General features: G+C 52.7%; 1 protein-coding gene across 2 annotated transcripts in view; it reads left to right on the forward strand.

Moving 5' to 3' along the window:
- Positions 1 to 4912: 4912 nt before the first annotated feature.
- Positions 4913 to 11856, forward strand: part of STAT6 (signal transducer and activator of transcription 6) — a 13851-nt gene continuing 6907 nt past the window's right edge. Inside the window, exons 1-11 of one of the 2 annotated variants that reach the window (XM_035002333.1) lie at positions 4913 to 5084; positions 5221 to 5512; positions 8184 to 8320; positions 8734 to 8872; positions 9177 to 9260; positions 9696 to 9834; positions 9961 to 10013; positions 10220 to 10368; positions 10959 to 11090; positions 11214 to 11402; positions 11732 to 11819. In XM_035002333.1, coding sequence (XP_034858224.1) covers positions 8205 to 8320; positions 8734 to 8872; positions 9177 to 9260; positions 9696 to 9834; positions 9961 to 10013; positions 10220 to 10368; positions 10959 to 11090; positions 11214 to 11402; positions 11732 to 11819 — 1089 coding nt within the window. In that variant the 5' untranslated portion in view covers positions 4913 to 5084; positions 5221 to 5512; positions 8184 to 8204. Of the gene's footprint in view, positions 5085 to 5220; positions 5513 to 8180; positions 8321 to 8733; positions 8873 to 9176; positions 9261 to 9695; positions 9835 to 9960; positions 10014 to 10219; positions 10369 to 10958; positions 11091 to 11213; positions 11403 to 11731; positions 11820 to 11856 lie in introns of both variants that reach the window. The other variant, XM_035002332.1, reaches the window with a different exon arrangement.

An 11856-nucleotide genomic window follows, 5' to 3' on the forward strand; every position in this document is an offset into this window, starting at 1 on the left:
TCAGCACTCAGGGCAGAGTCTGCTTGAGTTTCTGTCTCCCTCTCCCTCTGCCCCTCCCCCTCTCTAAAATAAATAAATAAATCTTTTAAAAAAATGAAACAGCCACATGTGGTTCGTGGTTGTCATCTTGGGCACATAGTTCTATCTCATAATATTGTTGTCGGATAAAATGCAGTGTTTGGATTTTCAGGTAGGAATTGAAGTGATACATAAACCCTCACTAAATGTGAATTCTTGTTATTTTTGCTGTCATCCACTGATGTCCTGGTCACTTGCCCACACTCCCTGAAGACTTTGGCATCTCATCTACTGTATTCCTGTCCACCCCAGGTCTTTTGCAAACCCAGATGGCTTCAGCTACTCATGCAGGTAGTCCAGCCAGCACTCTGGCCTCTTGGTCCCTTGCCCTCCTCAACTCCAATGACTCACTGTCATGTTGTCATAACCACTCACTCCCAGAGCCACGACCTACACCACATCCTCCCAGGAAAGCAGGACTGAAATCTAATCCCCTTGTCTCCAACTACAACATTCCAGCCCTCCAACTCTTTTCTCCTTTGCTCTCAGGAAGGCTAGTCTTTAGGTCTGTTGAAACTTCCAGTTCCTTGACTCTATTATTTCCTTGCCCACCAGTTCCTCATGTCTTTACTTCTCTTCCTAACCAGCCTTGATTCCACAGTGCTTCACTTCTGCTCCTCCATGAAATGGTCGCTTCCTCCATTATTATTAACCTTTGGAACTGTTCTCCTGGTTTCAGACTTACACTTTAAATCCATCCTCTACACTGCAGTGAGGGTGATCTCTGCTAAACCGCATCATATTACTCACCTGTCTAAAATTTCTAATGCTTCCGGTTGCCAACTACTACCCACTTCCAGAAGGTACCGTGCTCCCACAGTATCCATACTTTTGCATATGCTAGATCCTCTTCCTGGTTTAACTCTCCCTTTGTTCTTTGCCAGAATAACTCCTATTTTTCCTTCAAGATTTAGTTTAGGCGTCACCTCTTATAGGAAGCCCTCCCTGACCTCCCCTATCTCCTACCTAGTTTAGATGCCTCTCCTATGTGCCCACATAGCACCCTATGATTCACTGGACTACGGCCCTGATTATCCCATAATATCACTGCTTCCTGACTAATCTGACTCCCTCTGTTAGCGGTGAGAAACTGAGAACAGAGACACCCAACCAATTTTTGTTGACAACATATATTCTGGGAGGATTGGTTTTATATGTTTGTTATCAGTTTGATTTTACTTTTTTAAAATGGGGGGCTTTGAACATGTTTATATGCTGAGCGTAAAGAGCTGTAATAATTAGAGAAGGAGAGGTTGGAGATTTGGAGGATTGAGGGGACAATGAATGGAACAGTGCCTGAGGAAGCAGAGGGAGGGGTCCCTCAGGTGGAGAAACAGTCCTCAGGTCAGGGCAGGAACAGAGAGAGGCTCCCTTTCCTCTGAGCCTACAGGAAAGGGGCCGGTGCTGATGAATATATGTGTTGCCTGGGAGAAGGAAACTGGGGGAGTTTCCAATTTATGGGCTCTGTTTCATCTAATCTAAGTGTTCAGTTGGTATCAAGATGGGTGAAAATTTGGGGGAGAATGGCAAAGGCCTGGGAGACCGAGCTGGCTAGGGGCCCACAGCAGTTTCCCATACTTCTTCTGTGACCTTTCCCTCTATCCCTCAATCCTCCATAAATCCCAGGGTACTATCCAGTGCTCCAGAACATGATACCCACTCACCTTGCCTATGAAGTGTACGGAGCTCCTGCCATCAATCCATAATTAAGGGTAGTCCTTATATAAGAGAGTGACTGTAAAATATTTAGCCCAGCACCAGGTACCTAGTAAAGGCTCAGTAAATGGTAGTCCTTGAATTCACTAGCAGGAATGCATGTTGTCTTTTCTAGCTGCATAGCAGAATGTACAGTGTGATGTGAATCCCCGCCCTCTGGGAGCTTCTGTTCTTGTCGAAGAAGGAAACACCCATAAAATAATTAAAAAGCAATGCAAAGTGATACATGATGATTATCAACATCCAAATGGTGCTTTGTTTTGTGATCACAGCCCTCAATAAAAAGTATCTTTTATATCAAGACCTAGAACTCAGATACTTACATAAAAGTGAAACAAAAGTTTCATTAAACAATACTTATCCTTTCTTTATGTGATACATTCTGATATTTTCTATTCTACTTTGTTTCTAAAAAGTGATGGGCAAGGCTCACTGTGATGGATTGAACTGTGTCTCTCAAAAATTCATATTTTCAGGGTGCCTGGCTGGCTCAGTCAGTAGAGCATGTGATTCTTGATCTCAGGGTCATGAGTTCAAGCACCACATTGGGCATAGAACTTACTTTAATTAACGACTTTAAAACAATTTTTTAAAAGATTATTTATTTTTTCAAAAGAAAGAGAGAGCAAAGGGAGGAGCAGAGGGAGAGAGAAAAGCAGACCTCGCATAGAGTGCAGTCAGGACTCTGAGATCATGACCTGAGCCAAAACCAAAAGTCAGACGTTTAACGGACTGAGCTACCCAGGCACCCCTAAATTTTTTTAACTCATATTTTCATATGCTGAATTCATATGTCCCTCAAAATTCATATTCACTTGAGGTTCACCCAGTACATCAGAATGTAACCTCATTTGGGGATAGGGACTTTACAGAGGTAATCAAGTTAAAATGAGGTCACTAAGGGTGGGCCCTAAGCCAATATGACTGGTGTCCTTATGAAAAGGGGAAATTGGGAGACAGGTTCAAATATAGGGAGAACACCATGTGAACCTGAAGATAGCCATCTACAAGCCAAGGAATGATACCTAGAACAGATTTTCCTTCACAGCTCTCTGAAGGGACCAACCCCACTAACACCTTGATCTGGGACTTTCTCTCAGAGAAAGTGAGACAATACATTTCTATTGTTTAAGCCAACTCAGCTTGTGGTGCTTTGTGATGGCAGTCCTAGCAAACTAATACACCCTTCAGACTGATTCTGTGACTCACTGTTGGCTTACAAACTGCCCTTTACAGACCACAAATTTCTTTTTTCCTATGCGTTCTCTCATGTAATCTTTATGACCCTTTGGTGGGATGGCAGGGCCCGGAGGAGGGTGAGGCACGCAAGGCCCTCACTCCAAGGGTCACGCAAGTGGGGGTGTCATTACTGCAAGTCTAGCTGACCCTACGATTGCACCACCTGAAGATGAGTGCCTCCTTAAGTTTTGCTAAACTCATGTCTCCATTTGAGGGGTTGACACACCACCACAAGCTCTTAAGTGGAATCAGACCCAAGTCAGATTTGCCTCTAAATTCTGGGTCCTTAATTAATTAACTAATTAATTAATTAATTCTAGGTTCTTTCCACGACACCACAGTGTCCCCATTGGTGCAACCAGTTAGAGAGGATGGCAATAAATATTGTTTTCCAACCAGTCCTTGCTCCTCACCTTTTTACCCTGCAAAAGGAGCCAAAGTTAGAGACTACATTCAATCCTCCTCTTCTCTTGCCAAAATTTGGGGGAACTTGGACCTTCCGAGACCCTTATGAATTCAACCACTGTCTGTGGATGTCTGTAGGCAGGGTGGGCCCCTGTGTGCATACACTGCAATCCTAGCATTGCTGGTCATACAAACCCTGGACAGATTCCCTCCCTGCCATCCCCACCCCTGCTTGACCGCCTCTCCAGTTCCCTGCCTTCCACACACAGTGAGCACATAAACACACGGACCTCCAATATCTCGTCTTTGTGGCACCGTTATTACCCCCAAACCCGGGGTCCCCTATGTAGGATGGAAGTCCTTCTGCCTTCCTCACGCCTGGCTTATTCTGGCCCATAAAAGAATGCCTAGCATTTACTGTGTGCCAGGCATTGTTCTAAGCTTGTACATAGTTTTATTGTATCTCACTCCCACAATCTTATGAGTTAAGACTTATTTGCTCCATTTTACAGACGACAAACTGAAACGCAAAGAGTAACTTGCTCAGAATTGTGCAGTTAGTAGCGTTGGCAGGACTGGAACCCAAGTGGCCTGTCTCCAGAGTCCCAGTTCTTAGCTGCTACCCTCTGCTGCCTGCCTGGGGCCCCCACGCACACGTGCACCCTTGCAGACACATGCCCATCCACATGGGGCCAGCGGGGGAGGAGCTGGGGGCCGGGAATCAGTTCAAGCACCAGGGGGCAGCAGAGGCCTAGCTTTGGCCCCTCAGCCCAGCCCTGTTGGGAGAGAGAAGAGGGGAGCAGAAACCTCCTCCCATCTCCCACCACCCCCTAGAGACCACCGTTTTTATACACCTTAGGTTTGGGGACGTAGAGGCCTCTCTAGGCCCCTTGGCCTCCTTCAGCTCCTCCACCAACAAAAGCTGCAAAAAACGTCCACTAGTTACGATGATGACTCAGAAGCTGAGCAAGCCTTGTGTTTGTGAGTTTGTGTCTCATTGCGACCGCCTGTGGCTCCGAGGGCTGACACGACTGTGAGCCTGTGCGCACATGCCTAAGCGTGTGCGTGTGTGTGGTCTTATGGCCAGGGAAGTTGTACATGTATGTATTTGTTTCTGGGTGTGTCTCAGTGTTTACCACAGAAACAGGAACTTTGCCAAGGCTGCACAGCAGATTCCTAGTCAAACTCGTACCTTGGGAAACGGCAGGCAGCCACTCCAGGTTGTGTTGGCTTCCACAAGTGTCTAAAGAGTAGTACCCTGGACGGAGGGGGCCGAAACGGTTTTCAGTGCAAGAGACTCCTTCTGGAGTCTTCCAGAATTCTGAGCTCTGGGGTCCCCTCCCCCACTCCCTCCCATCAGTGGTCACGAGACTTCTAAGGCGCGCCCTGCCAAGAAGGGAGGTGGACCTAGGAGTTGCAGAGAGCATGGAGCTCCCTGGCTGCTTTTCAGGGTCCTCCACTGGAGGGAGCCCAGAGCCCAGAGGGATTTGCTTTTCCAGAGGCCCTGGGGTGCCCAGTTCCTCCTGAGCCCAAAGCGCGGACCCCTGCAAAAGTCTGAGTATGGGGGAGGCAGTCTGGAGCCGCAGGTCTCTGCTTGGTATTAGGTGACTTTCTGGAGAAAAGTTGATCACTTTTGAGGGGACAGAGTAAGTGGGGGTCAGGCTCCCCCCAGTCTGGCCCAAGGGTCGGGAGCCCCAGTCCTGCCTTCCTCTACCCCATGCTCCCCCACTCGGCACAGGAGTCACACACGCTCACCCCACTGTCTTCCTCTTCCTCCTCCAGCCCACTTTCTCTTCTCTGTGTCGTCAGAGCTCCAGGGAGGGACCTGGTTAGACGGAGAAGCCGGAAACAGCGGGCTGGGGCAGCCAGTGCTTGCACTGAGGAGGAAGGACCGGAGAGGTTGTGTGTGCGTGTGTGTGTGTGTATGTGTGTGTGTGTTCTTTTTGGTGGTGGTGGTGGAGGGGGAGGGGGGTGCCAGCAGGGCCAGCCCTGAACTCGCTGGACGGAGCTACAGACCCATGGGGCCTGGCAGTGGCCGCTGAGCGAGGGAGAAGACAGCAGAGGGGTTGCCAAGGTGAGGGGATGCCTCCGAGGAGTGGGGGGGGGGCTCTGACTTTGAGTGTGTGTGTGGGGGGTGGATTAGCGCGGGGGGGGTTCCTCTCGAGACCTTCCCCTGGGCGGGTGTATGGTCCCCTGAGAAATTGTTTCAGTTGGTGTCCGGAGCTGGGGGTCCCGGGTTTGGGCACTTTTGAGTTCTCAGAGGACTCTGGTACGGGTAAGGCCGCGCACTCCCACCTCCCCGCGTGGGTCACTTTTTCCACACCCCCGCCCCCGCCCCTCCAGGGGCAAGCAAAGGCACGGAAAGGAGGGCAAGGAGGTGCCCCTCTGCCCTGGGGGGAGGGGAGGTGGCTGCCCCTCCCTAGACGGTTGATGCCAGAGGGAGGTAGGTCCTTGACAAGCCCCTATCCTGTCCCCCCATAAAGGCTGTTGTTCAAGGGTGTGGCTGGGGGGGTAAGCGAGCCTCAGATGTAGACCTCATGGTGCCTGAGAGAAGGGGGAATTTCCCCCTCAAAAGTGCTCCACGCTTGGCTGCTGTAGACGCTGAGATTTCCCGGTGGCTGCGCAGAGTTAACCCTCCTCGTGCTGAACGGGTTCCACCTCCCCGCCCCCACCGCCACATACACATATTGGGCAACTCAGAGAAGCTCTTTTGACTTTTGATCCTGTGGTCCCGCGGTCAGAGGGCTCGCGAATGGAGGGACAGAGGTGATTGGGTTTAGGCCACGAAGCAGGCTGAGGAGGACGGTGGACGTCCAGGCTTGCCTTCCCAGTTGGGAAGTGTTGGGGAACGCTGGCCCCGCCCCCTCGCGCCGTGGCCCCTCCTCCCTGCCGGTCTTCTGGGGCGTGACGGGGGGGGGCGCTTAAAGCTTAAGGTGCCGCTGTCGGGGGCAGGCCCGTCGACCCAGCTTCGCTGTAGGGTGGCCTCCTGAGGTCTGGGGATGGAGTAGGGGAGGAGATTTGAAGGCAGGGCCTTGCTGGGAGGCTGGTCACTCAACAAGGGTTTATAGAGGGAAGGAGGGGGGGCTGCCTTCTGCTTAAGGATTACCTGTCTCGGCTTGGGTAGGGATAGAGGGTCAAAGGTCTGAGCACCATGGGAAACAGGAGAGGAAGAGAGAAGAGAGGAACGGAGTCCTCCCTTGAATTTGGAACACAGACCAATAGGTGCCCCACTCCAGGGTGAGAGAGGTGGTAGAGAAAGGCCTATTGGAAGACCCTGAGCAGGAGGGAAGATTCTGCCTTTCTGAGAAAAGAGCTAGAGGGCATAGAAGCTGGTGGGTTGGGGGAGCAAGAGGGTTAGGGAGCAAGAGTCTCCAAAGAAGGGGCCCCTCTGTTCTCTATCCCTTTGGGAGTCTTGGGAGAGGGGAGTGGCTAAAAGCCTAACAGGAGGGCTTGGGTTACTGGGTTGGGGGAGACTCAGGGAGTTTCCATCCCCATCCTCTCTCAATCTCTAGGAGAAGGGCATTACGGGAAACGGGGGCGGCTGGGAGACCCCGGGGAAAACACTGGTTGACCCTCTCCACCCTGCAGCCCACCCAGAAATAGGGATGCAGCCCTCTCCCCTACTTCTCCCATTTCCTTTCCTCTCTCCCTGTTTTCTCCTCTGCCCTTGGCCTCTAGCCCAGCCTCTAGCTTCCTCTTCCCAGCTTCTAAGCTCTTCACTCCAGGCTTACTAACCCTACTTTTTCTCCAATCTTTCCCACCTTCTTCCCAAGTTCTCTCTGCTTTTCCCTTTCCTCCATCTCCACCTTGCTTCTTCAACTCTCTTCTCGCAGCCCCTCCTCTTAGGATGATGGGATCTGGATGTGGAAGGGGCCCTCACAGCATGGTGTCGCTTACCCCTTGGAATCAAATCCTATTTTCCAGACTCACTGGCTTAGTGGCCTTGGCAGGTCAGAGAACCTCCTTTAGTTTCTTCATCTATGAAAGGGCATAGTTTCATATTTTAAAATTCATTGCAAAGCTCTAATGAGATAATGAGCTTTCGTGTAATGCCTCATACATAGTAAGTGATCAATAAATGGTAACTGTTACTGCTCTCCCATTCTCTTCTTCATCATCCAGCCTGGTCCTTTTCAAATTATCTCATGGAGCCCTGGGATTTTGAGGGGTGTCTCTAGTGACACCTTTGGGGTCAGGAGATAGGGAGAGGGACGTAGAAGCAGTAAGATTCCAGGCCTACCACACTTGCTTTCAATAAAGAAACTCCAATTTTATGCCTTTTATATACTTGGGATTCCACAGATTAAAAACTAAAATTGCCCTCTACTTTAGAAATTTTTGGAAAGTTCTGCACGTATCCAAGCCTCATATTTTATGAGACGAGAAGATCGAGGCTCACAGTGGGGAGGTTCCTTGCCCACAGGACCAGAGCCAGCTCAGAGCTGCAATCTGAGTCCTCTGCCTTCTCTCAGAGAGCTTTCTGTACTCTGCCCACCTCCCCTGTCCTCCCAGCCCTCTGGCTGCATCTCAACGCTTCTACGCCATCACCCCTTTGACTACAACTGAAGGGATTATCTTGTTTCAGGCACTGACCAAAGATGTCCCCGGTTTGAGGTGGTCTGGCTGTGAGTGGTGGTGGGGATGGTCTCTGGGATCTGGGGTCTAGAGGAGGTTGCAGGCTGCCCCCAGAACATAAGCCAACTTTCTTGGGTGCCTCTCAGAGTGGCCTTGTTCCTTTCCAGAAGGCACCCTCCACGCCCCAGATCATGTCTCTGTGGGGTCTGGTCTCCAAGATGCCTCTGGAAAAACTGCAGCCGCTCTATGTCGACTTTCCCCAACACCTGCGGCATCTCCTGAGTGACTGGCTAGAGAACCAGCCCTGGTGAGTCCTAGCTACCCCACACTGGTCTCCTCCAGGTCCTCCTCCACCCACCTTCCCTCTCATTAGATTTTCTCTGTCCCGTTTTGGGATTCGGGATGTGTTATTCCCTGTGTGGTGGCCTGGACTTAGCGGGGAGTCTGTGCCACACCAACCAGATTATGCACGTTGACACATGGAGTCCCCCACCGCCTGAGGAGCCCCAGCCAAAGAGGAAGGAGGTCAGGACTGGGACAAGGGACCGTCCCACAGCAGCTAGAAAATTGGGGAACAAAGGGCACATGGATGAGGCTGTACAGGGCCTGGATGGAGACTAGGACTGGGAAGGTGCTGCTGAGCTGTTTGTTGAGGGATGGAAGGTCAGTAGAGCTGAAGAAACCCTGACCCGAGGCCACCTCATCCTGCTCTTCCCACAGGGAGTTCCTGGTCGGCTCAGACACCTTCTGCTGCAACATGGCTAGTGTGCTCCTTTCCACCACTGTCCAGCGCCTTCAGGCTTCGGCGGGAAAGCAGGGGGAGGCGAGCCCCATCTTGCAACATATCAACACCCTGGAGGTGGGGACAAGGAGGGGAGGGACTAGGCTGGAGTGGGGCTGGAGTGGAGCTGGGATGAGCATTGAACACCAGAGGAAATTGTTTGGGTGCTGGAGCAAGTTGGTGTTCCTGTAGTTAACTGTTAGCTAGCATGCAAATTAGGTTTTAAAAGCATGCAAATGCATGAAAACTTCTGGAGTCTACAGTTGTGCTGCCTTCAACCTTTCGGTGTGCTTATGAATGGAGGGGGTGGCGTGGATTGGAGGGGGAGGACAACATGGGTGAGAGCGAGGCTAACCCAGTCCGCCACTCTTCATTTCTCTAGAGCATATATCAAAGGGACCCCCTGAAGCTGGTGGCCACTTTTAGACAAATACTTCAAGGGGAGAAAAAAGCTGTTTTGGAACAGGTATTGTTAATACTCCACCTCCCATCCCATCTCAACTCACTGGACTTTAGCCTCAGCCATGAAAAACTAGAAGGAATTTGAACTTCAGGAGAGGCTCAATGTTTTAGGCCCAGGATGACCAAAGGCGGTTCCTGGGGTCAGAGTGCCCCCCAAGCCAAGCTCAGGGAAGCTTCAAAATGAGGAACTGAGGGTAGTGAGGCCTGGGGAGGAGAGAGCAAAGAGTAAGAAGCTGATTCTGCCAAGAGAGAGGTCTTATCCCTGGGAAATTCCAAAAGATCAGGGAGAACCTTCAAAGCGGAAAGGGAGCCGGACAAGGGAAGTAGCTTGTTTCCTTTTGGCAGAGCATGGCAGCAGGCACCCCTTTAGGGAATGCAGGCCTATTGTAGAAGGATGGACGGAGTATCTCACCTCTTGCCGTCTGTCCCTCCCGTGCAGTTCCGGCACCTGCCAATGCCCTTCCACTGGAAGCAGGAGGAACTGAAGTTTAACACAGCCCTGCAAAGGCTGCAGCATCGGGTGGGAGAAGTTCGCCTTCTCCGAGAGGCCCTGCAGCCGGGGTCTGAGGCTGGCCAAGGTGGGAGCTTGGGTCTGGCACTCTAAGAGGGTTCTGGAGAGTGGGTGGGAGGGATGCCCTCTTGGACCTCACCCTTGACCGAACCTCAAATTTATCTGTACCCCTCATTTCTGCCCTCACCCTCAGTGTCTCTGCACAATTTGATAGATGCTCCTGCCAGTGGAAGTGGGCCAAGTGAGGTAAGTGATGGATTGGGAGGTGAAGTTTGAACTCAAAGTACAGTCCTGGAGGGATCTCAGTTCTGTGGCGGGATGGAGATCAGGCCTCAGAGGAACACACATTGTGGTGGGGTAGGGGAAGGCCTTAGATGTGAGAAAGAGAGGCGTGCCCTCAGGGCTGGGGGAGGAGACAGGCTGGCCCTGGCTCAGGCCTCCCCTGCCCGCAGGCCCTGGCCACGTTGCTGCAGGAGACTGTTGGGGAGCTGGAGGCTGCCCAGGCCCTGGTGCTGAAGAGGATCCAGATTTGGAAACGCCAGCAGCAGTTGGCAGGGAATGGCGCGCCCTTTGAGGAGAGCTTGGCACCCCTACAGGAGAGGTTGGGGCAAGACTGATGGGATAAGAGGGCGGGCTGGGGTTAGGTGCCGGCTGTCCCTGCTGGAGGACCCACAGGTGTGAGAGAAAAACCAGGCAAGTAGGCCTTGGTGTGGGCCAAGGCTCAGAGAAGCTGATTCCAGCAGGACTGTGCACACTGTTGTCAGGTCGCGTCCTGTAAAAGTACGCCCAGCCGAGGGGGCTTCGAGCAGGAACTCATCTGGCCCATGCTTTTCTTTTCAAGCCCCTTGCCCAGAGGAATGGGAAGCCTTTTCCTATTTGGTCTGTTGGGCGGAGGCACCTTCCAATTTGCACCAAAGTACCATATGTGCTGGCAACTGACCTGGGTACCAGAGTCCTGGGGAAGAGGCAGCTGGGTTTCCACAGGGGTCCAGGCACAGAGAAGGAACCTCACACCCAGAGTTAAGGCAGGTCCCCCTGCCCCTTCAGCCCAGGTGCCGTGCAGCCACACCCACTGTGCATCCCGCCCCTCCACACCACTACCCTGCTTTCTTTCTGGGTTTAGGGGTAGGGGGTTTGAGCAGGAACAGGCAGCCTGAATTCTGTGTCCCCTGACCACTGTCCTGGCCCCAGGTGTGAGAGCCTGGTGGACATTTATTCCCAGCTGCAGCAGGAGTTGGGGGCAGCTGGTGGGGAGCTTGAGCCCAAGGCCCGGGCGGTGCTGATGAGCCAGCTGGATGACGTCCTGCGAACCCTTGTCACCAGGTATGCCCCATAAGGCCTCAGCCTGGCCTAGAGCAGACCCCGACGAGGGAAGACAGTTAGGGCTGTGGGATGGGTACCAGGAGGGACCCGCCGCTAACTCCCCTGTGTCTTCACTCCTCCCAGTTCTTTCCTGGTGGAGAAGCAGCCCCCTCAGGTTCTGAAGACTCAGACCAAGTTCCAGGCTGGGGTTCGATTCTTACTGGGCCTACGGTTCCTGGGGGCCCCAGCCAAGCCTCCGCTGGTCAGGGCTGACATGGTGACTGAGAAGCAAGCAAGGGAGCTGAGCATGCCCCAGGGGCCCGGGGCTGGAGCGTAAGCTGGGGCTGGCGAAAGCCTGTTGGTTGGTGGAGGCCAGGGGAGCCTGCGCGTCTGGCACCCCAAAGAGCAGGGTGATGGCGATGGGGGGCCTCAGAGTGTTCGGACCCTGAATGGTCACGGCAGAGGAAGGGAAGGGACCCGTCGGGGCTGGAATGGGATGGGGAATCATGACTTGGCCAAGATAGGGACCCTTCTTGAGAATCCAAACAGGGAAATGGAGATTTAGGGCCGGTCATCCACGCCATTCACCCCCGGACTCAAGCTCCTCCCCACCCCTGGCCCTGCTGGGATGCACCCACTCAGTCTCCGACCTCCCCTGGCAGAGAAAGCACTGGTGAAATCATCAACAACACTGTGGCCCTGGAGAACAGCATTCCCGGCAACTGCTGTTCTGCCCTGTTCAAGAACCTGGTGAGGGCTTCAGGGAGCCGCGGTGAAGAGTGGGGCA

Source organism: Mirounga leonina, unplaced genomic scaffold (genome assembly GCF_011800145.1).
Source record: "Mirounga leonina isolate KUSES-001 unplaced genomic scaffold, KU_Mleo_1.0 Mir_126, whole genome shotgun sequence".
NCBI classification, from domain to species: Eukaryota; Metazoa; Chordata; class Mammalia; order Carnivora; family Phocidae; genus Mirounga; species Mirounga leonina.